General features: G+C 40.4%; 1 protein-coding gene across 22 annotated transcripts in view; it reads left to right on the top strand.

The window, feature by feature from the left end:
* Positions 1-5,124: 5,124 nt before the first annotated feature.
* The window catches only part of LOC146347177 (uncharacterized), a 75,366-nt gene continuing 54,145 nt past the window's right edge, over positions 5,125-26,345 (top strand). For 6 of the 22 annotated variants that reach the window (XR_014790188.1, XR_014790182.1, XR_014790189.1 and 3 more), the window contains exons 1-2: positions 5,467-5,562; positions 8,558-8,634. Coding sequence is in view for 6 of the 22 variants with exons in the window: in XM_084850012.1 (XP_084706138.1) it covers positions 5,478-5,562; positions 8,558-8,634 (162 nt within the window). In the remaining 16 variants the exon portion in view is untranslated. Of the gene's footprint in view, positions 5,348-5,466; positions 5,563-8,557; positions 8,689-9,469; positions 10,623-11,452; positions 11,543-16,770; positions 16,965-26,345 lie in introns of those variants that run through there. The other 16 variants (XM_084850012.1, XM_084850009.1, XM_084850008.1 and 13 more) reach the window with 11 other exon arrangements.

The raw sequence follows: 26,345 nt of genomic DNA, 5'->3' as shown, positions 1-26,345 counted from the left end.
TGCAGTGTGACTGGCCCTGCTGAAACTCTTTGTCATATGTCAAAAAACTGTGAGACCTGGCAGATGTCTGTGGATGCAGCTATGCTCTCATGACACATCCAAGGGAATGGTGTCTTGCTGGATTGATTCCAAGCTGCAGTTGTAACTTTCATGCTACCCAGATAATTCACTGAAATTATCAGTGAGGGCTGAGCTTTCAGCGAGGGGCTGAACAAGGATACTGAGCAAAATGGAGATTTTCCTCTGTTTCCAAAACTGGGAAGTCCTCCTTCAAATGTCAAACCACAAATCACAACATGGAACCAGACAGTAAACATCAAAAAGCAATAACCCTCTACTTTCCTGTGCCTTCTCCATTCAAAGAAGTTGGAAAGTGTGTAGATTATAATCTATCATCTATCTATCATCTATCTGTCTGTCTGTCTGTCTGTCTGTCTATCTATCTATCTATCTATCTATCTATCTATCTATCTATCTATCTATCTATCTATCTAATCATCTAGGGAAATTGACAAATACTCCTGGGAAAGCAGTAGATGCAGCTTCCATCCCCCCTTGAGTAGCCTGAGCTAAGGCATCCTTCATAATCATAAATAAAAGCAAGTATCTATAGCCATTTCAACAACTGACCATTAAGCCAAAGTAGAGAGAGATAGGGCAGGCAGCCCCTCAAGAATGAGACTTCTTTTCTGAAACATTTGGCGAGCACACAATAAATAGGCATTTTTGTCACTCAGTCCCTTGTTTTTCTGTTTTGGATTGGAGTGCCTCTCTCTTGTTGTTCCAGTCCTTCACATCCATACCTGCTGTTGGATGGGGGAACTGGATCCCATGCTGAAAAGCCATGCGGCAATAGTTAGAGACACCAGTGAACCACACTTGGGGGGAAGAAACTTCAGGGGTTTATTAAATCCCACTTCAAAAGAAAGCTGATTGTTACACACAACCAAATTATTCTCCATCTTGGTTGCGAGTGAAAAATAATTGCTCAGTAATCTGAAAAATAATTGCTGCCTTCCACTATACGGAGAACCTATAGGTGGAGAAACTATCAGGCCAAGGGCTGAATTCAGTTTCGGACATGGTCTTGGGAGCTGCATTCCAGTGAGGGAGCAAAGGCAAAAGGGGCAGGGTAAAAGGCAAAAAGGGCAGAGCCAAAAATATAAAGGATACCAGCATATTTTAGCTCTTCCTGTGAGTAACTCAGCCTTAGGATAGGCATTTCAACATTTCAGAATGGGGGAAAAACTGCTCAAAAGTCAGGAAACCACCCAACGACCAATGGTTGGAAGAAAGGGGTGGGGCCATAGGAAGGAAGCATGGCCATCTGGGGAATCCTGGAGGGCCGACGTGGGACCCTAGGAGGGCTGGAGTTGCACTGTCCTCCATGCCTGCCCTACACAGTGTGATGGAGGGATGGACAACCTTTTTGGCCCCGAGGGGTGCATACAGTGCCTCATAGCAGGAGGCCACACACACACCGTGTGGTGAGGGGGAAGTTTAAAGCTCTCCTCCCTGCCTACTCAGATGGGATCGCCCAGGGTGTGGAGGTTAAAGCTCAGCAATCTTGGCAGCATCAGGGTCACTGGTATCCCACTGGTCTTAGTGCTGGTGTCATTTTGGGGTGGGGAGATTAAAGCCTCTCCCACCCACCCCAGCAGTCTCTTCTAAGACTGCTGTTACTTCAGTTCTATTAGTGGTGGTGGGGAAACCGCAGTCTCAGCTGCATCAACATCACTGGGGGTGAGGCCAAACCCCCTCCTCCAGTGAATCCCATCAAGATAATATTCTCCCAGCACTACTAATAGCAGCACCAGAACTGTTCCTTTCCCTGCCTCCCAAATGAGGGCTCATCATCTGGGCTGTCGGGAATAGCAGTGGGGCTCCCCAGGCTTTGGCGGGCTGTAGGGAGAGTGGCTGTGGTCTGTGGGTTGCACACATGTGCATTACATCAAGGAACCATGAGAGACTGCAGGGCTCCAGTCTGAGAGTGGAGGCTTAGCCTCACGTGGGAAGGGTAGACCCCCATCACCTGCAAATGGATTAGGTCCCTACAGGGTTTTTTTCCCTACCTGCATTGCCATGCCACTCACTCATCCTTGGATTTGGCCACTACAGGGTCCCTCCCCATGATGATAATGGAGTATTTCCACTGGTTTGCATTAGGGACAGGAAATCCAGCAGAGAGACCAGCAAGTAATTTTTCCAAGTCTCCTCAGAATGGCTCAAAAAATTATCTGAGATTTCTTGGTAATTTCCAAGTTGATTTGAGTCAAGCTTTGAAGAGCTGCCCATCTGTAGTTATAGGTTGTGTGTGTAGCACAACCCACATGGCCAGAGCCAGTCATGTAGGTCTTTCCCACCCAATCATATTCCTCCTTCTTGGCAGGATGTAGTAAGTGATTTGCCAACCAATTTGTATGGAGCCTCCAAAGCAGTTGGACTATACCCATATTGTTGTTGTTTATTTGGTCAGTCGCTTCCGACTCTTCATGACTTCACGGACCAGCCCACGCCAGAGCTTCCTGTCAGCCATCACCACCCCCAGCTCCCCCAAGGTCGAGTCCGTCACCTCCAGAATTATCTTCCATCCATCTTGCCCTTGGTCGGCCCCTCTTTCTTTTGCCTTCCACTTTCCCTAGCATCAGCATCTTCTCCAGGGTATCCTGTCTTCTCATTATGTGGCCAAAGTACTTCAGTTTTGCCTTTCATATCATTCCCTCAAGTGAGCAGTCTGGCTTGATTTCCTGGAGTATGGACTGCTTTGATCTTCTTGCAGTCCAAGGCACTCTCAGAATTTTCCTCCAGGCAGCACCACAGTTCAAAAGCATCTATCTTCCTTCACTCAGCCTTCCTTATGGTCCAGCTCTTGCAGCCATAGGTCACTACGGGGAATAGCATTGCTTTAACTATGCGGACCTTTGTTGTCAGTGTGATGTCTCTGCTCTTCACTATTTTATCAAGATTTGTCATTGCTGTCCTCCCAAGAAGTAAACGTCTTCTGATTTCCTGGCTCCAGTCAGCATCTGCAGTAATCTTTGCACCTAGAAAGACAAAGTCTGTCACTGCCTCCACGTTTTCTCCCTCTATTTGCCAGTTATCAATCGAGCTGATTGCCATAATCTTGGTTTTTTTGAGGTTTAACTGCAACCCAGCTTTTGCACTTTCTTCTTTCACCTTCGTCATAAGGTTTCTCAGCTCCTCCTCACTTTCAGCCATCAAAGTGGCATCATCTGCATATCTGAGATTGTTAATGTTTCTTCCAGCGATTTTAACTCCAGCCTTGGCTTCATCAAGCCCAGCACATCGCATGATGTGTTCTGCATACAGGTTGAATAGGTAGGGTGAGAGTATACAACCCGGCCATACTCCTTTCCCAGTTTTAAACCAGTCCATTGTTCCGTGGTCTGTTCTTACCGTTGCTACTTGGTCGTTACACAGATTCCTCAGGAGGCATACAAGATGACTTGGTATCCCCATACCACCAAGAACTTGCCACAATTTGTTATGATCCACACAATCAAAGGCTTTAGAGTAGTCAATAAAACAGAAATAGATGTTTTTCTGAAACTCCCTGGCTTTCTCTATTATCCAGCGGATATTGGCTATTTGGTCTCTAGTTCCTCTGCCTTTTCGAAACCCAGCTTGTATATCTGGCAATTCTCGTTCCATGAATTGCTGGAGTCTACCTTGCAAGATCTTGAGCATTACCTTACTGGCATGTGAAAGAAGTGCCACTGTTGGATAGTTTGAACAATCTTGGTGCTTCCCTTTTTTGGTATGGGGATATAAGTTGATGTTTTCCAATCTGTTGGCCATTCTTGTGTTTTCCAAATTTGCTGGCATATGGCATGCATCACCTTGACAGCATCATCTTGCAAGATTTTAAACAGCTCAGCTGGGATACCGTTGTCTCCTGCTGCCTTGTTATTAGCAATGCTTCTTAAGGCCCATTCAACCTCACTCTTCAGGATGTCTGGCTCTAGCTCACTGACCATACCATCAAATCTATCCCTGATATTATTATCCTTCCTATACAGATCTTCCGTATATTCTTGCCACCTTTTCTTGCTCTCTTCTGCTTCAGTTAGGTCCATGCCATCTTTGTTTTTGATCATACCCATTTTTGCCTGGAATTTACCTCCGATGTTTCTAATTTTCTGGAAGAGGTCTCTTGTCCTTCCTATTCTATTATCTTCTTCCGCTTCCACACATTGCTTGTTTAAAAATAATTCCTTATCTCTTCTGGCTAACCTCTGGAATTTTGCATTTAATTGGGCATATCTCCCCCTATCACTGTTGCCTTTTGCTTTCCTTCTTTCTTGGGCTGCTTCCAGTATCTCAGCAGACAGCCATCTTGCCTTCTTGGTTTTCTTTTTCTTTGAGACATTTTTTGTTGCTGCCTCCTGAACAATGTTGCGAACTTCTGTCCATAGTTCTTCCGGGACCCTATCTACTAAATCTAGTCCCTTAAATCTATTCTTCACCTCCACTGCATATTCATGAGGAATATTAGTGAGCTCATATCTAACTGATCTGTGGGTCTTCCCTATTCTCTTTAGTCTGATTCTAAATTGTGCAATAAGAAGTTCGTGACATGGCAATTTCAGTAATTTGATAGTGAGGATTGAAGGAAGAAAAACTCCTAAATAGAATATTCAAAGGGGGGACCTTGTGAGAGAAACAACCAATAGAATTCATAATTCTATTATGAATTGAAAGCAAGGCTGATTCTCTATCAACCCATCTTATACACACACACACACACACACATCCGTCAATGTAGAAGATACTCCTATAAAATGTAACCAAGAAATTTGTGTGAATAGCTGCTATCTTACAAATATTTATTTTTATGAAAAGATCAGCTTATGTTTTCAGAAATGTACTTTGTCACTAAAAGGATATTATTCCCTCGAGTTCTACTTGTTGGTTGTGGACTGAAAGCCTTGCTTAGTTTCATGATTTATGAAAATAAAATTACCTGCACTGAGTTCTGATAAGCCCAATATTTGTTGGTAAGATAAGTCCCCCATTCTCACCCCTACATACACACACTTGTATTTTCTTCACACTACCAGTTTCCAATCCATATTTATTGCAAATGTGATGATCAATATATTTAGAACAAATGAGAATAACAGTGGAGCGACTGTGTGCAATAATCCTATCAAACTCTTCAAATGTTGGTCCAAGAATTAATTCATTCACTGTCATCCTGATTAACTTGTTGGCATATAATGACTCCAAGTATCAATTCTGTTGCTTTGTGAAAAGCATCAGTGTGTGATTTTACACAGTTAATGTTACAGACCTATGTAATTGTTGTCGTTTTTCCATTTACAGGGTGAGAGTCACTTGTTTGTGAAATCTATGCAGAGAAGGAGTCTTTTCCATCCAATTTATCCACTGCTGGCATTTTGCCACTGCCAAACTCTTCTTATGCTCATCTCCTCCGCTTTTAACAGACTCGCCAGATGTTTTGCTGTTTGCATCCCTCCGCAGACCACGGCAGAAAAATTACCAGGCTATGGATTTTTAAAAGAGCCATCACTGTGAAATGTAAGTGATAAACCAGTTGCAAGTAAAATTTAAAGAGAATGTCCTTACAAATAAAGAATGAGTAGCTATTGTATGGATTTTTGTTCTCCTAATGCTTATTTTATTTTAAATCTGTATAAATAAGAAATGGAGATGATGAGGCACTGAAAAACCTGCATCAGAGCATCTCTGTGATTGAAAGCATTTTGGAGTAAACATGAATATTGTCTCTTTAAAAGGTGCATGGTAGGGAGAAGAGGAGTCGGGTATTGTTTACTATCACAGCATTTCAATGACTGGAGAAAATGTGAAATCTCTTTTTCATGTGCATGTTTTAATGGTACTAGTAATTCCTTCAGTCCAGGAGCTGATATCCCTGTATATAATGCCATTGCCCAAAGTGGGCTATAGTTGACTGTTTAAGAACACTTCAGAACAAAGTTGAAAAAGCAATGGCAAATTTGAAAACTCGTATTTTGGGGTCTCAAAGTAATATTCAGCTAACCAATTTTGAAGGCACAGCTTAGTTAAGATAGCAGTTTCTGGAAATAATGACTAAGGGCACAAACCTATGCATGTTTAGAGAGATGGATATGCTAGCTGGGGAATGCTGGGAGTTGTAGGACTTTTTTCTGTCTATAGGGCTGCAATTCTATACACGCTTACCTGGGAGTAGGGATGCTGGAGAAATTCAAGATGGACTAAAGTGAGTTTGGATTTCTAAGAATCCAACCTGCAGAATATGCTGTGGACTGGCCTCCTCTGGCTGTGTGGAGTCCATGAACTTTCAGATTTTTTTGTGCTTTTCTGGAATTTACGCTAATGTTTTCATAGGAAAATGTGCACATTTCAGCTGAGGCTGGAAAATATATGTGAGGAAAAGTTTAGTGGAATGGAATATGCTAAATGTTACGTAGTAATGTAAATTATGTAAATTGTTGCGAACCCTCTTATGGACGTATTTGCATATTTTTCCTCATAACGGGAAAAAAAGAATTCGAATCCATCTGTTAATGAGCAAATGACTCCACACAATCCATGAAACACACACGGGATGGATTTCCCAAAATCCAGACATCCCTACATGAGTAAGTCCCATTGAACTCAGCAAGGCTTACTTCTGAGAAGACATGCCGAGGACTGCATTATAAATTACAGAATCAAAAGACTATTCCAACAACATAGCACCATTATTGTTTTGTGAAAAAGACATTCATTATATGTAAGTCTGCAAAAGAAGAATAACACTGATATTACGACAATACTGTAATTGGCTCATGGTGTGAAAATAAGACTCAAAAAGATGAATTCCAAAAGTTTCAACTAGTTTTTTAGACTTGTTTGCAAAAACAGGTAAAATAACTTCTTGCCTTAAAGCAACTACTAAAAGCAACTAATATTGTTCATGAAGCAGTGTATATTTGTTTTTGATTTGAATGTTTATTCAAGGCAAAATTATTTTAGTTAGTTTTCATTAGTCATAATTTTACCTATTCTGTGTTCCTTAAATATCTTTTCAGCACAGGTAGAATGATTAATCACACTTTGCATTTATCTTCTTGGCTTATCTTAATAATGGCTCAACTTGTCCTAGTGTAGGTGCTCTTCCATTGTTGGTGTATACCGCTTCTCCTGCCATCTGCTTGTGGAACGCTGTAGTCTAATATTGTAGCCATGTTTAATTGTTCTGGTCTGGAGATGAACTCCATAAATCCTGAAAAACAATCTGCCCCCAAAAGTGAATGCAGATGAAAGTGTCCACAGAAACACCAAGGGGTCCTGCAAATTCTAAAGAGATCCATTGCTCACAAAATCATCCAATTCCTAAAGCAGGGTAAGCAACCTGGTATCCTCCAGATGTTTTGGACTACAGCTCCCATCACCCCCAACAGTATGTATGACTAATGGTCAGGGATTATGGGAATTGTTACCCCAATCCTCTGGAGGGCCCCGGGTTGTCTACCTGTCCTAAAGGATCCATTGTGCAGTTTCTAAAGGTTAGTTAAAAAAGAGAGAACATTGGACTGACCCATCAGAAATCCAACTTTGGAGGGGAAATCAAACTTGTACAGAATTTCACTGTAACCCAGTTCCAGCAGGAGTCCACTTACATTTTCTTTGAAATGCTCTCAAGTGAAGCCAGAACATTTTAAAGGTGTGTATGCATATTTTGATAAGCACTGGGATGGATCTCTCACTTGCTTGTAGCATGGTTCTGTATCTGGGGCTTGACACAGCTTGTGCAATAAAACGGAAGCTTTGATTGCAGTGTGCCAAATGTTCATTTCCAGGAGCTTTGGGGCACATTTTTATTCTGGAGGGTCACACTATTCCCTGATGCTCTAACCCAGTTAGAATGGCCCAAATTAATCCTGGTACTTAATGATAGCACACTCAGTTTAACCTTGGTTTAAACTATGTATTTATACATATCAGTGAGAGAAATAAAACAGGTTATTGATTTTACATCCACTTTCACAGTGGTAATTAAAATGTACCTTCGCAGCCTGCAGATCAGTAGACTGTATATTTCAGGCCAAATAACAGCCCCTCAGTAATTTTCCTTTGGTGATGAGATCCACTGAAATCTCAATGTCTTGGGCAGAGCTTTTCAACTGGCAGTACTTCAGTGGCATGAGTTCCACTGAAAAGCCCTAGTTCCACTGAAAACTCCAGTTTAGAGGTTCAATATGGGTTTGCTCATTCATAGTACTCAAAGGTGTTCATCACACAGGGGCAGAAATGCATGTCCAGGGCTTTACTCCATCCGGTAACATCATGGGATTAGATCGGGCTCCTTTACGCAGTTGTTTCTATCTCATTATATTCCATTCCTTACCTTTTTATGGGGTGGCTACTTTTCTGCAAAAAGCCATTACACGCACTTGGAGGCACTGCAAAATTTCCTCCCTGTTTCCTGCCCCTTTCCCTCCCTTTGCAAGTGGTTTGGTTGTGACTGACATGCAATGCAGGTGGACAGCAACCTCCACTGAACTGCCAAACTCTGCCCCCGCAGGCACCCACTTCCCGAGAAACTGCTGGCATGCTGGCCATTCTGTGTTGTGGAGTGAGCAGCCGAAGTCGGGAGCAAAGGTCAGTGCATTGCATTTAGCATGGTGGCAAGCTGGCATGGCAGCAAGCCAGCAGGTCAGTATACTGACACGCTCACCGCCCTGACGTCATTGCTGTTGTCATCATGACCACACCCCCAACAAAGCAAAACAACCACCCACAGCTGCACACGCACAGTGGTTTCCTCACACCATGGGAGAAATTCATGGGGAGGTCATGGCGCTCCTGTTGCGTGGGCTGAAAAAATACTACATTTTTTTCTGTTTGGGGATAACACGGGATAGGCAAGGGAAATGGCAGGAAGATCACTGGAGGATTATGACATCATGTAATGGACCCACAAACTTCTGTGAGTGGCCAATCATGGATGTGCGATAAATTACAGATGCAAAGATGCCCAAAATATTGGAAGGGAAATGATTATCATCCATTTCTGACAGCAAGAGTCTTTGAATTATCTCAGCCTTACTAGCCTACTACTAACCTACTCAAGCAGGGCATATAATAACTTATTCCAGGTGATTAGTTTTCCAGACCCTATTGGTCAAGCCATATCTAGGATGGCTAGTAAAGTGTTTTGGTCGGTTGAATTATTTTTGCATACTGGATTTAAACTATACCTAACAGATGCTCTTAAACTGACAGAAGAAATTAGGAAATCACACACATTTATAAGATGAATAGCTCCATTGCTCAACTAAGCATTTCCTGATATAGAATCAGGAAAAAAATGAACTTTACTGTAACATGAACGCAAGTTCTTTTCCTACCTAGGATTGTTTCAGTAATGGGGCCATGCTGCCCATTACTCAAAGCTACCATGATTTGGTCATTAATAATGAATGCTCATTTACAGGTTGTCAAGAACGTATCATCTCAGACATGTGGACAGTCAGCTCACATCCAAGTGCAGGGCTGCCCAGTCTGGACATGGGGTTAAGAAACTAAGAAACGAGGCAGTTTGAATATGGGCAAAGAAACAGAAGTCTGGGAGGGGGGGTGAGTTGGGCGGGAATAAATTGTAGAAGTCTTAACTTTTGATAAAGTTTGTCAGAATATGTCCTTAAGCATGGAGAGGACCATTTAACTTCATGACATTGACTAACACTGTGTTCCATTGGGCAACATTTGCTTTTATTAACAAAACAAGCATCATAATGCAGAGTGTTAGTTTCCTGGGCAACCACTAGATGTTAGTAGCATTGCCAGCTCATAGGCCTTTCAATGGATATTTTCCAGCTGCAATAGCTTCATGGCTGTATTTACTTATAATTCACTTGTGGAGTTTGAGTGCAGCTAAGATTTGAGAACTACAGCCCACTTAATTGCTTCCTCTCGCTTCCCTTTTTTTATCATGAGGTAAGAACTTGATTATGATTAGATGGAATAAGTCCAATTTGAAACCTGCATACAGTTCTATAAACACTCAATTAGAAGCCTATAGGTGGAATAAGCCCAATGATATATTGATTAATGCAATGTGCATATTACATGAAGACACATACCGACATTTAGGTCATTCATAAGCACACATGCTTCTCGGTCTTTATAAATACGTAAACCTTGCTACTATACTCTAGTGAGAAACACATTTCAAAACTACGGCTTGAAAGAGAAAAAAGGAACACAATTGAGATTAATAGTGTCCATTACCTAGTCAGACTTCTGACCTGCCCAAATGTGAAAGTATTTATTTTTCTCATAGAAAAAAAGAAGAGGTAAAAATATGAGGGTGGTGGGCAGAGCTGGTTTATGTCTAAATTTTGTTTAAAAGCTATTATTCAGGCTACTCTAAGGTGCTTTTCTATTGGTTTTACAGTACATGCCACTGAGCAGACATACAGTAACTGAATTGTTTCAACTTATCCAAATAACATTGAAATAGACTTAATTGTTGAGCTGGAGGAAAACCCATGCATCTCCTGAGACTATTAGTGTCATTTAAAAGGCTAAATGTATCATAAAACCTGTCTTTAACTGAATAAAATTGTACAGACCAACACAATTTTAGCTAATGTTTTCCACATTTCTTGGGGGGTGGGGTGGGGGCAGGGGGAGAGGAGAAGCTTTTAAAAAGTGGCTGTAAAGCAAAGTTGATACCATTCCTGGGGAGAGTGTCAGTGTTGGAAGTCCTCTAAAGAGTTCGTTCCACTTTTCTTATTCCCGCTGTGAAGCACTTTGCTTTGGAAGTGGCCACTTTATAAACAGTTTGGCTTATGGTTGCCAGGTGCTCAACCAGAGATGATGTATGCCTCTTTAAAAGCTCTGAGGCACTGAAAGAGGATGCAGCACTTCCTGCAACACTGCTCAAGCAGTCTCCTGACCGACCCTCTTCTCCCTCCTACTGTGGCACAAAAATAACGTCCTGCTTACTGCAAAAAGGTCAGAGGAGAAGCAAAGCAAAAGGGATGGGGAGAAGAGATGAGGTGGGAAAAAGCCATGGCTACACCTTCTCACGCTGCTTTGGGACTTTGAAGGGTACAGGCATGATCTCCAGGTTGACATCTAGTAACCCCAGTTGGGCGTCCTTTTGCTTAAGGCCCTGAGCCAAGGCTCTGTGACAATTCTGATGTACTGAATGAGCTTTGTATGTGTGGCTGCCTCGCACTACAATGGAAGGACAAGCACCATGGCCATATCCCTTTGTGTGTGCAGAGCTGCTCCTTCACTGAGGCATGTCGAGCTCTGTATGCCCATCAGATCTCCTGTTCCCAGAGGGAACTGCTGGATCAGAGCACATGCAAATGATCAGAGCCACCTCTATTGCTACATTTCTTTTTTTTGCTTTCCCCCCCATAAAATTTTCAAAAGTTGCTCTCTATATTTATTTGGACTATAGGGAATGGCTGTCACATCTCAAACCGGAAGGCCATTGAAGTCTTGTGAAAAGTGGATACTGAAGAAAGTGTGCCACTAATAAAACACCCAGGTGTGTGTAGGGCAACAGAAAAGCCAAATTTTCAAAGCCTTCATATACGGAATGTGGAATTCTCTATTAAAGATAATAAATTCTGCCACTGGAACATATATTCCTTAGTTTTCACTGATAACACAAACTGATCATATTGGTATGCACTGACCATGGGTTGGATCCAGACTCACAGTGCAATCATATACACTCCAATTATTTCAATGGGTCTTACTGCCAATTAAGTGAGAATAGGATTGTAACTTATGTTTCTCACACTTTAGTCCCATTGATTTCATGACTTGTTAGACATGATCAGCTGAAGCCCTGTTGATTTCAGTGGGAATAAGGCATGACTGATTTCCTCTGGATCCAAACCGAATGTTTATGCTTTATCAGGGTTGCACAGTTCAATTTGACTTTTTATTATAGTAGAATGTAGGAATAAGATAATATTGTTTGGAATCAAAGTTGAATCATTAATGTGTGTAGAAGGTTGTTGCAATACCCGGAAACAGAAATGACAAAACCTTGTGAAATACTGCATCAGTATTGATTGTGATTGTTGGAAGTGATACTTTGGTTTTTGTCCTGAGGACTCAAGCCAGGTTGCAGTACCAATAACACAAAGCTCTATTTGACTACAATTAGGCAAGACACAAATGTATTCTGAACCCTCTTACCCAATAAAACTTAAGCCTGACAATCAAAATGCAGCCTAAATAGGAAGATCTTGCAACACTTCCAAAATATTTCATTGTTGTTGTTTTTTTCTCCATGAAGATGTTCTGTATTTTTTGTTTTTTATTCTCTTCGGTTCCCTTTCTTGCAGTCCATGTGATACATTTATCCTGAATAAAAGAAATAATGGCAGTGCTATTTCAAAGTGGTGGGAGAGAGAAGGAGAAGTTTAAGCGTTCCTTTTATACTGTCAGAGACACAAAAGGTTGTACCTTTCTTCCAAAGAAATTTAAAATATAGTGGAGAAATATCAAGAGTAGAGACAAACAGTGGATCAAATCTCCATAGAAGGAACAAATCTTTCTATTTATCTGTCTTGGGTGTTCACTGGAATTGTATTTCAACTATCATGGAAGCTATTTCGAAGAACTTCTGCTAACATAATTGTTATTTTTACAAGTTTGGTTGCTATGGAAATGCATGATGTAATCCTTTATTTCCATCACAATTGTTTTCTTTCTTCCACCTAGCCAGCTTTACTTTTGATTTTCCTTCTCAGTCCAGTTAATTTCTTGGAAACCTTCAAACTTTAGGATATAATTACCAATCTGAATGGGCACTGGTGCCTTTTCTCAAAAAGTTACATTTCCTTCTAACTACAGTCTTTGTCAAGCTTTTCCCATTACAGTCATGTCTGTGAATGGAAACAATTGTAATTTCCTCATGGTCGGCTATTAAAATGAAGTTGAATCCTGTAAATCTTTGGGAGGGAAGACATTACAGTGACTTAAATTATTGTTTATGTCTAGTTCGGGGTTGATATGTTTGGTTGCAGCTTAGTAAAAGGAAAAGAGCACGAATGTAAAGCATGGCGTCTCATTTAGAATGAAATTTGCCCAACAAGGGTTAGCCCTCTGTATAGTTCAGGTATTTTTAGGTCTAGTTTTGCAAAATGGGGTGACTCCTGCATGCTTTTAAACTTGAGTACCACATGAGCCTTTTTGCTGCAGAGGTTAATAAATGACATGCATATGCGATACACTGTCCTATGTGTTCCACCTTGTAGATTTCCATGTGTATTTTTGTAGTGGTCCTTCTACAAGAAGAAATATCCCCTATCCACACCTCATGAGTTTTGATTCAGTTCTGCTTCTGTGGCATCCCCCCCCCCGCACCCCCAGATAAATATCACTCAGTCTACACAAAACTAAAATAAAAACCACAGGCACAATAGAGGGTAAGGCTGCAATAACAATAACCTAGGAGTAAGTCACATTGAACTCAATGAGGCTTACATCTGAGTAGACACACATGTATTTTATTTGAGCATGATTATGGTAGCAAAAGCTGACTTCATTGGTTGTTTTGGTGTGGCTGGATAAAACTACTGCTGGTGTGGGCAGACTGTTTATTTATGATAAGGATTTGTACCCTACATTTCTGCAACAAAATATGCTCAAGGTGGCTCCCAATAATTAAACAATAATACAAGCAAACACAATATAAATAGGGCCGCTCTGAAAATCTTTTCCTTTCTATTTTCAAACTTACCACTGGTACCAGTGGTATAGAATATACTCAAATTTGTTATAATATAGTATTTTCATGAGTCTAATCAGATCCCATGGGCTACTCTCACGAATAGCAATATGATATGTGAGATTATGCAGGCCTCCCTTGTATCAGTGACAATCATATATATTGTGATCAGTGATTACTACTACTACTAATATAATAATGATAATGATAATGATCTTGAAGTAGATTTCCAAAGGTTAAAAATTTGTTTCTAAAATATAGCAAATGTGGAGTGGAGGTCAAATTGGAATTTAGAAACCAATATTTCTGCTCATGAATTTTACCTCATCCAACAGTACGTACAGAAGGAGCTCCTCAACTCCAGCATATTTGTAAATGTGTATATGACATCTGCATTTGGAACCCAAATTTAAGTTTATTTCCTTTGGATTCTACTTTACTTATAAAGGAAACTTTCACACACACATATGTGGATCATCAACCCCAAATCCTAAAATAAAAAAGTAGACAACCCAGTTCTCTAGCTTCTAGTATTCCTATTTGTTTTAAATTTTTAAACTGAACTTTTACACTGGAAGATATGACCTAAAATTATGAAACATCATAATCCTTTTATATTCTTTGACATTGGATTGATTTGGATATGAATTTAGTCTATTTATATAATTATTGTTATGTTTTATTTTCAGTGACAATCTAAGATCACAAATAAGATGTTTCCATGGGCAAGATGTGGATGTAATTAGAAATGTTTGCATTAATATGATATATAATCATATAATATAATATAATATGATGATATAATAAATAATAATAAGACAACCCATGAAATCAATGGCATATGTTATTCTTGGTTGTTTTTAATAGTGTTGTTACCCACCCTGGGATTTCTATGAAGGGCAGGATGTATATAGAAGTAAATTAATTAAATAAATAACATTTTAATTTAAGAGAGTTTTTTAACAATGGGCTTAGAACTGGAAATATTTCTTTTAAAAAATTAACTGAATTTGAAATTTGAAACATTAAATTAACAATAGTTTACCATAATATTATCAGTATATTACAATAAAAGAGTGATTATATAGTAAAAGTTCCAAAACAAGTTGGGATAAAATGTTGGAGAAGAGTATGGTTGAATCTGAATGGAAACAAATATCCGTATAGGCTATTTGATGCAAATTGCCATCATTTGCATCTGTATCATTTTAAGAGAGAATGATTGTAAGCTTTTGTATGATTGCATTTGACATTACAAAAATAAATAAGATTTATAAGACTAGTTAATTTAGGTGTTGGAGGTGACACTTAATAGCAGTCTTTATATATGGTAGATATGCCCATTAATTCAGATATATTAACTTAAAATAGAGATTGAAAGAATGACTGATTATATTTTGTACTTAAATCCCAAAGTTCTTTTTCTTGGTTTATTAAATGGTGTGGTGCACAATGTACAGCAGTCTTTAATTAAAATGTATTTATTGCAACCAAAATTCTCCTTCTCCCTGTGGTACCATATACTGTATAATTATTTATAGTTATTTATTATACGTATTTATAAGATGTTTACAAAAACAGGTGCTCTAGGTGCTATGCAATTATTTTAAAATAAAACAATATAGAATATAAACGAAAATCTAAGAACACAATAATATGAAACCAACCGAAAGAAAATGTAGATTAAAATTGGAAAGTTTAAAAAGGCATGGAAGAACCAAAAGGTCTTAACCTGGTGACAGAATGAAAACTATGTTGGTGCCAGGTGAATTTCCTTTGGGAGAGAGAATCACAAGAGGGGGTCCACTGGAAAGAAGGCCTTTTCTCAGGTATCCAACCGAGCTTTCTAACAAGTACCTCCATAGATGACTTTAGGGCATGAGTAGGCACATATGGGAAGGAAGTGTCCCACTTCCATTAGGTACCACGGTCCCAAGGCAGGAACACGTTTATAGGACAAAGCCAGCAGTTTGGGGGACAAAAAGAAAGAAAGAGCTGGGAGCGAGGGTAAGCATGATAGGACTGGCATGATACATTCAGAGCATCTGGTAACTGAGCTCTGACTCTCAAAAGTTTATGCTGCAGTACATTTGTATAGAACTCAAAAGCTTGCACACTATTTTGTGACATTTTGGTTGGCCTAAAAATTTGTATTTCCCTAATATAGGTTTTGAAACTTACCTTTGCCTTTTCACAATAAATGTGTTGCCACAATACGCGCTGGTGTTTTGAAAAACAATGGCTGCACTTACCTGGGAGTAAGCTCCATTGAAAATAATGAGTTTTACTTTTGAGTAGAATTATATAGGATTTCACTGAAAATTGCTAAGGAAAAGAATTGATGTAAGCTTATAATCCAATATCTGTAAGGGAAGGCATAGCAAAAGTTTGCATGGCCTAAGCCAGGGGTGGGCAAGTTCAGTGAAGGGTCCAGGGGCCACTTTCCATCTCTCCAGATCCCCATGGGCTATACTCTTGCTGCTATCACCAAGCCACCAAAAAATGGTGGCATGCTGACAAAAACCCCAGCAGTTTGTTGCCAAATTTCAGTGGGAAATGCATAATATTGACATTTAACATATACATTGTTAAATAGTATAGCCTTCATGGAATGAATTATTTGTTGGAATAAATATTATTTGATTTTCATCCTGTACCTACAATATATATATTTAAAATGTTAATAATAAAATAATCACAAATACAAATTACATTGACAAAGAAAGTAAAATACTGAAAGCCAAACGACACAGTCAGAAGTGTTATAATACCAGGGTATGCGACCCTTGCCTTTTCTCATTATTCAAATGACAGTTGCTAGGTGATATAGGTCTCAAATATGCCCTGCCGTTTTGATCTCTTATTGTAAGACGTTCAGATTAAATGTGTGTGCTTTATTTGAAAGCTACCACTTCACCAGTGACAGCCTTTAAAAAGAAAAAGCAAGAAAAATTAATAATTTTTCAGTTGCAAAACAAGCAGGATGTACTACGTTTCTTTTTTTAAAAAAACCCTGTTCTGCTGTTTAGGCTTCAACAACTAACAGCTTGGGAAGCTGTCTTCCACTCCTTCCATCACAATTTAGAAGGGTAAAAAGTGCACCAAAGAACCTTTGGGTAACGCCAGAGCACTCCACTCCCGTGACTTTGGCCATGCACTAATAGTGGAATCCTAGATGTGTCTACTCAGAAATAAACTCGACTTCCATGAGGCTTACTCTGAGGTAAGTTTGTAGAGGATTGCAGCTTTAATTATCATGTTGATCATATGGCCTGAACTGATTAGTGTAAATTAGGAATCCATGCAGGGTGAACAAAATCCGAAACAGATGGCCTTGAAAAGAAAAGAAAAATAGCCAGTAATTTTGTTTATTTTAAGTCAGTGATTGCTTTGCTCACTGATAGGTACTTTTCTATTGAGCCAGGTGAGTGTTAAGAGTTCCTGGTGCTAAAAGTTCAAAACTGTATATCAGATTAGCTTCCTGTCACTGCCAATGCTAAACCAGGCACACATACAAAAAGCAAGACTGAGGTACCACTTAAAACAGCAAGGCTAATATCCTCTAAATGGGACGATGGATTCCATTTATTCCAAATCAAGAAATAAATGCAGAGTTCTACTTGAAGATCAGCAATTATAAGAGAAGAATCATTTGTTTTAATACCTAAAGAAGTACATCACATAAATGTGTCAATCATGTTAAAAATATTAACCAAGGAATATAATGCTACTTTTGAGCTATCAGCTCTATACATTTTGGGACCAATCCAGGATAAATATGATGGATGCTTTTTACCCATTCTCTAAGAATGTAATCAGAGGGCCTACTCTGGTGCTCCTGCCTTTGGAGATTAGGGAGTTGGTGTTCAGGTTACAGCCTGGCGGTGGTGCCCCAGTTATGGAACACTTTCCCCAGGCATACTCATTAGGTACCATGTTAGCTTTTAGGTGTGGGATAAGAACAACCCTGTTCTTCCAAGCTTTCAATGTATGGATTACGTTTTTATTGTTTTGCTGTCTATTGCTTTTATTGCTGTTTTCTGCCCTCTCGCTCTCTCTCCGTTGCTGAGTTTACTTCTGTTTTATTGTAGCCATAGTTTTATTGCTTTTATATTTTGATTGTTTTCACTTTCATTGTGAGCTGCCTTGGAAGCCTTTTAGGCTTAAAGGAAGGATAAGAAACTGATCAACAAACAAACAGATGAGCATCAAATCAAATATTTTGCAGGGAATGGAGATTCCTAGAATTCAGAAGGTCTTGTCTCTTCTTAATTTCTTATGACTTACTCCTTGAGACAATTCATAGATTCAAAGATTAAATGAACAGAAGGACATTCATGCAACCAATCTTTCATCTTCCCCCTTCTCCTTGCAGCTCCTATGCCCCTCCTGCCCCAAGCACCTTCCAAGGGCCAGAACAGTGTTGGCATGGGAGAGAGCTGCTGTGGGAGGGAAAAATCTTACACAACTTTCCTCCATCAGATTCTGGACAATCCCTCCCTCTCAATGCACCTTCCTGCCACACAGCTCACACTATTCAGAAGGTCACCCTGACGCTCCTGAGAGACTTTTTGGGGACCACAAGGAGTGAAAGGTGGAAGGACATGAGGACTAAGTTTGATTGCACAAGTTGTCATCTGCCTAGGGATGTTTTCAACTCCACCAGTATCAATGGGTGCCTGCTGAAGCGCTGTCCCTGCTCGAGGTCCCCTGGACCCGCATTTGAATCCCCACAAGTTCAGTGAGCCACCCGCACTCACCCTGGGTCCTGTCCGTGAGTACCAGCCATGGCATTATGCCTCTAGTATTGTGTAGATCAAGCTTTCCCAGCCCAAATGTATGCAAATTTAAAAAATTGCATTTTTAATTCGCCCGTTTTTCGTAAAAAAAAAAAAAAAAAAAAAAAAAATCTGGCAAAACGGCGGGCGCTTGCGGACAGGTCCGGGTGAGTGCAGGGAGCATCCAGGAGGGCACGAGCGGGGGCGAGCGAGGCCAGGGACTCAGTGGGCATGCTCTGCGGGTGTGGTCAGGGGGGAGCCCTACAGACTCCTGTACCCAGTTGGGCATCCATGCATCCCTACGTCTGCCTGTACAAACTTTAGATCCAGTCCAATGGACATAGAATATATCCTGCACAAGCCTGTCTGATACCAAACTAGTAATATATCTAGTTTTAAACATAGACATGTTTGAAGTGGGATTCAAACAAAATTATATTCAAAAAAATGTTTTTAAAGCAACCTATAGAGTATCTTAGGAAATAACATTTCTAAATTGAAATCAGTGTCATCTTCTCTTGTTCCTGGGGCATAGACTCAGGACTTTCAGATGGTACTTGTCCTCCTTTGAAGAACTTTAGTGTTGTGTGCCTTGTTTCCCAGCATTCCTTTTTCTTAGACCATTCTAAAATCAACTTGAGCTTCAGGTAACATGTTAGAACTGTCACTCAACATAACGTAGTGGGCTCCAAGTAGCAATGTGTAGATGTCAATTCAGATAGCACTGTAGAGAAATCACATTTATCACTCACTGCACTAGGGGCAACTTCTTCCTGAACATGAAGGATCTATATAATCCTGGTGCTATCCCTGCAATTAGGCTTGCCACCCATTCATATTTTTAATATGCCACCCATTCATATTTTTAATGGATTGTTCATTTTTCCCTGGACAGAGTTTTTCTATATTTTTGTGATGGCAGAATTGTAGGTTGGAACAAACACCAGAGTAGGGATGGGCAAATGCTGTCTCCTGCATTTGATTTTTTTTTAAAAAAATCTCGAGTTCATTCTCTCTCAAATGTGAACTTTGCAAATTTTGGTAAATTCTTATAAAGAACTGAAACAAAATTCTCAACCATTGTTCCTACAGAGCTCCTGAAAGCAGCAAAGAAGAGTAGTAAGCATGTTTTCGTATGATGAAATGATACCCCTATTCCTGAACAGGGTGGTACAATTCCATGTCAGGGGCACAGAGCTGTGTGCACCACAGAAATGTCCCAGTCATTGCCCTGTACTAAACTGCCCTGGCCCCACATTGATTGAGAAGGTCTGAAGGGGACTTCTGGGTGTGTTCTCTTGAATGCAAACCACATAATTGAGAACATGGCTCTATTAAGTTTGCCAATTGCTTGGAGGTTTCTACATGTAAAACTCCTTTCAGACTTTCCCACTCAGTGCAGAAACACTGGGAAATAAGAGGGCATGGCCGGCACATGCAGAGACATTAGGGACAAGGGCAGTGTAGGCCACATGCACCCCTTACACATGTCACAATACCCTGTTTAGGCACAACATCCGGACAGGATTTATATGTTCTGTAGAAATTTAAGGCCATTGATTGCTCTGTAACCTAATAATAGTTTATAAAGACTATTAGGCATGAATGGTGTGTTTTCCAACTCCATGTTGAATAACTACAATTTCGTGACTATATGTCCCACTGAATGTTTACTCCTGTTGTCCCACTGGCACACTGAATGGCTGGATTGTGCTTAATTAGGCAGCTTCAACAACGCTTCCAGGGCTGACTTCCGCAGAAAATTGGACAAGATAGAACTAGACTATGAAAGGCTAATCTTCAGTTAGTTGTCACCATTATGTCAGTGCTACTGACCTGAAGACAAGCAGGTGGGCAAGCAAGCCAGAGATTCAGTAAAGGTTGAAGCAGGAACTCAATCTGGGAAGCAGTCTATGAACAGCTCAGCCGGCAATGGAACACCAAGATGCCCAGATTGAAAAGGCAGTCCAGAATAAACAGCTTTATAGGGACTGATGGGATCCTATTGGCTCCATTCATCACCTAATTCCTGTTGGTTCTAGCCATCTTCTGTGGTAGTGCTGCAGCACACCTGAGAGCAGGCCAACAGTTCCCTCTGCCTGCAAACTGCCATATACTCAGGCCAAAGTCCTCTGTTTGAGACCCTTGACAATTTCCACATTATCCTCCCAGCACTTAAACTGTCCATTCTGGTGGCACAGTCAAGATTGTCACTACTTTCCATTTCTCAAGGACAATATATAGATATAGATATAGATATAGATATAGATATAGATATAGATAGAGAGAGCGCATATATATTCATTCCAGGTTTTGGTCTCTTCTTAACTTCATCTTCAGCATTGTCAATGAATGCTTTACCATTCTTTTTTTTTTTAAAAAATATCCTATTGCAGATTTCTTCATGTTTGACATTTGCCTTGTCAGAGTCATGACAAGATAGCCACGGTACTATAACATCCTTTAGAAAAGGATCAGTGTATAATTTTTAAGGTAATACTGAGAGTCATCACAATAGTTCCTCTTTCCGTTACTGACTTTTAGGAAATTTCTAGCATTCATTATGAATCTCAAAACTACTTCAAACTAAAATTTCCCAGCCTGCTTTTGCTCTAATTGTACTTGCCTTGCAATACCATAAGTACAAATGATGCATGATAATGCCCCTATTTGTAATTGCTTTAAATTAAAAATCAATTAGAAGCTTGCTAATTACAGGCTAGCAACTTTGGGTCAGGATTGAGATCACTGGTTGAACAGATAGAGGGCATGCATTACACATCTTCACTTTCATAGAGGCCATACTTATACTGGAGGTGGGTTGGTAATTACTACTATTACTGACAGGGTTTTGTGTGTGTGTTTTAAAACTCTGCATAGGGACGAACAGAATAGTTGTTTATCCTTGTGTAGTCCTAATGCCAGGTGTAATCGGTCAAAACGCTTGACTACATCACTGTAGGATGTAGGCTTGGTTCTCCCTTGTACTTAAGCTGTTGGTGACTTCTCAAATTCATGCTGCTGTGGTACCCAAATCATTGGTCTGAGGGCATCAAAGATGGCTGAACTTGGGTGGCCAAACATCTTCCATCCTTTGGGTCAAGGATGGTGCACATTGTTAATTGCTTGATTATGTACCGACCACTGATGAAGCTCAATGTGTAGATTTCACTCGCTGTCAAGGTTGGGGGTGGAAATCTTTCAAGGATGTGTTCTTGTTCTTCTATGAACTGCCAATGGATCAATTCATAATATTTGTACCCTGTCTTTGTTTCAATTTGTTCTAAGTTTATCTTTACAACATGAGAATGACAGAATTTTAAAATGGAAGCTAGGATTCTCAGAAAGGAATAATTACTGCCCAGATATTGTGGTGGTGGTGGTGGTGGTGGTGGTGGTGGTGTTGCAACAGGCTTGGTATCTGTGGATTGGCATCAAGAGTTTCCATGAAAAAAAGCCATAATATTAATTTGATGTAAAACTTCTATTCATTTTTCCTGCATTTTAACAACATTATGACTTGCTTCTAAGGTAGTCCTCAACACTAATGAAGTTCTCTCTCTCTCTTTCTCTCTCTCTCTCTCTCTCTCTCTCTCACACACACACACACACACACACACATGCACACCATCCTTTTTTCAGTACAACATTTCCATCAATGCTCCCATGATAGCATTGTTTGGGGCTTTGTTGCTTTGTGTAAGAACTTGGCTTTTATTATTTTTGAGAGTTACGAAAACTTTCCCCTAAAATGTCCCTCTTCTGCCTTCTGGCTGAAATGTGTGATGGATGCTTTCTCTTCCCTAGTGAAGTTGTACATCTGTGGAGTACACAGAGAGACTGGGCAACAGGCTGTCATGTCAGGTTTCCTCAACATTCTTGCATGTCATTTCACTTGTTGGTCTATATCAAAGCAGACTCTCTGCTACCAGCTTGGTTGCACATCAGAGGCAGAAATTTCATTTCATTACAGGAAAAATGTTTTTGTTAAGTCAAAATCAGTCTACGCCTGCATCTGTTATTGCTTCCCTCTAGCCTCTCCCTACCCATCCCCACCCCGTACAGACAGGTTCATGACAACATTTGCTACTCTTTCCTGCTTTCCTTCCTCCCCACATCAAAAGATATTAAATTCTCTGTTCTTTAATTTAACAGCTTCTGCTCCATTGGGAAGAAAAAGTTCATTTTATGGATAACGAATCTCTCTAAATTGCGGCTGCTGCACAGTAACAATTTTATACCAATTAGTAGATGTATAGGCTACTTTCCCAATAAATTATAAAAGTGGAGCAAACTGGCACATTTGGTTTTACACATGCCTGCATTTCTTTAAACACAAGTGTCCTATTCACATCATAGCTGAGAGTGTGGTTAACTCCCCCACCCTGTTTTTGGTCTTGGCATTGTAGTTGGCAAGAGGATTGAAGGATATAGTGTCACCATAAACCCAGATCATATATGAATATAACGCTGCAAACCTTCCAGAATTTTGAAGAGCAATGATGGACCTGCTTATGATTTTGGCTCAAATTGAAGCACTGTTCACCATGAACAAAAGTGTAATAGGGCTGAAAAACTGTGTAAATTAGCCCCCATATGTCATATTTTACTAGCCTGATTTTCCCACCATGATATTTTATTGCCATCTGACTGTGATGCATCCATGTATGAGCTGCAGATCTCACAACTTAGGGATGTTGTGAAAAACTGAGTAGGGGAGCTCACATAGGTGAATACATCTGCTCAGTTTCTGTAAGCAGCATCGGGTTGGGAAGCACAGCCCACCTCAAGTGGGGTGCCTACCCGAATTTTGCTTGCTCAAACTCCAAGAGACCATCCTGGTCACCAGAGGGGAAAAGCTTATGCCCAGGACTGGCCCAAGACATTTTGCTGCCTGAGGCACAGCAGCAACTGGTTCCCCCCATAACTCAAAGTATGTAGTTCTCAAAGTTGATCAAGTTATTTCATCTCCTTAGACCAACTCCCACAAGCCCCTGTCCATGTCACTGGCCCTTGACTCCTACAACAATGACTGGTGGTTGTTAAGGCTGTGCCACACTTGGCAACCACAGTTTAATGAGGAAGGAGAGTGAAAAATCTCAAGCTTCAAGTCCCGAGACAAATTCAGTTCTCATGTCCTGAGCCAAAAATTCAGAACCCAAAGCTTGGCTTTGTTTACCGAATCCTGCTCCAAAATTCTCTACTTGCTTTGAGGGGAATAGAAAAAACCAAGGATGTAATTCTAGTCCTTTCCCTTCGTTTTCCAGTAGCTAGCATGAAAAATAACAACAAATCTTTTCAATGCCAGATCTCATGCCGAGCCCAACACAGGGTATCTACAGTATTTATGTACTTATTTCATTGCTATACTGCCCAATAGCTGAGGCTTTCTGTGCGGTTCACAACAATTCACACACAAAAAAATACAAACTACAGCATTATAAAAATTATACAACATATAGATAATACAACATCATTTAAAAAGTCTAAAAAATTAACGTGCAAAATTTAAAACAATTTAAATAGTTAAAAACAATTTTCAGCAAACAGTTTCAGTAACAGACCTGTTCAAGACAGCTGACATAAGTGCCCCATCATATGCCATTAAATGCCTGGGAGCAGAGGGCAGTCTTAACCTGGTGCCAAAAGATGACCATGTTGGGCCTCAGTGGGGTTCTCAGATGCCTTTTTTGTTTGTTTTGTAAGGGTATCCATTCTTTACAAAAGGATATAGGGCAGCCTCCCCCAGCCCCCAGTATATAGGGCAGCCTCCATTGGCTGGGGCATGCTGGGAATTGTAGTCCAACACAGCTGGAAGGCACCAGGTTGGGGAGGCCAATGTAGGAAGTTAGGAAGCTGCCTTGTACCTGGCCAGACGATTTGTCTATCTAGGCCAGGGATGCCTTCTTCTCTAAGTGGCAGCAGCTCTCTGGCAGAGGTCTTCCACATCTTCTCCTATCCTTTTTCTCAGAGTTGCCAGGGATTGAACCTGAGACCTTCTGCATGCAAAGCATGTGCCCAACTGTCTAACTGAGCTTCCTCTCGCTATGTAGAAACCTGCACTTCCTTCACACTCAAACCAGGCAAGCAAACTATTCCACATCTATCCACTGGGACACTGCAAGCGACAGCAGCTGGAGCCGCTGAGACAGGGATCCTGTGACTCCTAGATTTCTCTGTTCTGACATTTGCCATGACTGAAAAGCTGCCAATAAATTCTGAAATACACAATGAATTTATTTCATTTTCAATCAAATATGGAAGCACCATTGGGTGAGGGCCCTCTTATTAGAAAACATCTAAAGTTTATTCATATCCAATGGCATTTCAAAGCTCTGGGGAAAGCCTCTCTGTCATTGTCTGTTCAGCTGCTCTAGCAGGTGTCACCAAACCATGTTAAAACCTTATTTGTCTAGCAGGTGTCACCAAACCATGTTAAAACCCACGTTAAATCCTTGTGTTTAGTTCAGATTTTAAAGAAGTCCACTGCAAACACTATAGAGTTCTTTGAATGTTCCTGAAGTTCAGAAATAATAGGCTTTGCACACAAAACTGCTCCCTTGTCTTCAAATTCTTACTGTGCTTGGAATGCAAAATAAGACTATTAGGAATTCATCAGCTGATTTTGCACTTGCATGGGCCAACAACCACTGTGATGCTCTGTGCTGTTGTGGCTGAGTGGTTAGGGGGCAGCTCTGTGAAGCCTGGAGTGGGGATTGCAATCCTAGAAGCTCCCTCTTTTATTTATTTAACTGAAACACTTCTATTCTCTCCTTCGTCAACTCAAAGTCCCAGGCAGTGTACAGCGATGTAGATCATCAGTTATTTAAAACTTGATGCAATGAAACATCCCTCTTTGTTGTCTTTCTGTCAGCAGGCAAAGTTGTTGTTGTTTTCTTCAGGCAGGCCTTTGGCATGTAAACTAGTTTATTTGCTGCAGGGTGGTTTAACTAACTCGTTTGTTGTTGTTGCTCAGTCGTTAAGTCATGTCCGACTCTTTGTGACCCCATGGACCATAGCACGCCAGCCCAGGCCTTCCTGTCATGCACTCTCTCCCGGAGCATGCTCAAGTCCATATTCATTGCATCAGTGATGCTATCTAGCCATCTCATCCTCTGCCATCCCCTTCTCCTTTTGCCTTCGATCTTTCCCAGCATCAGGGTCTTTTCCAGTGACTTTTCTCTTCACATTAGGTTGGGTGCTGTTTATTATCATTTTTTATTGCTGTGTTTTGAATTGTATTTTAGTTTGTTGGTTTTTATGTTTTAACTGAGATTCTGGTTTTTTTCTGTGTTTTACAATGGCCGGCCACCTTTATTGAGTGGTAAAAGGCAGACTTTGAATTTAATAAATAAAAACCACAAATACAAATACAGGCTGAGGTTAATATAAATGAAAATGTCTGAGTAAATGAAAATTTTTTTTTTAACATACCTGTAAAGTAGGCATTAGGTATACCTCTTTAGGGAAAGCATTCCGAAGGCGTGCCGCCACCACTGAGCATGGGCGTCTGCAGGAATTTTTCCAGGGGTGGGGAAAAAGCTGCATGGTGGTGTGCAATTGCAACTCACATGCATAGCGTCTGTTGCTATAACACACCTACACATTTTCCTTGTGTGTCTGCACATGCGTTGTTGCTTAGAATACTGTTCCATGACATTTGGAAGCCTATAAAGAGTGGCAGAAAATCCTGGAAATTCAACAGCACAAAGGAATGAAGCAGGCAAAGGTTCTAGCATACAGGTTTCAGTCCAATGGACTGGACTTGATGGTATTCTAGTTAAACTTCATACAAGAGTCATATATCAACAGGACAATTGGAGTGC

Source organism: Heloderma suspectum, chromosome 4 (genome assembly GCF_057233095.1).
Source record: "Heloderma suspectum isolate Gila_16-S chromosome 4, 16-S_ref, whole genome shotgun sequence".
Taxonomy (NCBI): Eukaryota; Metazoa; Chordata; class Lepidosauria; order Squamata; family Helodermatidae; genus Heloderma; species Heloderma suspectum.
This window is presented reverse-complemented; position numbering and strand designations above follow the sequence as displayed.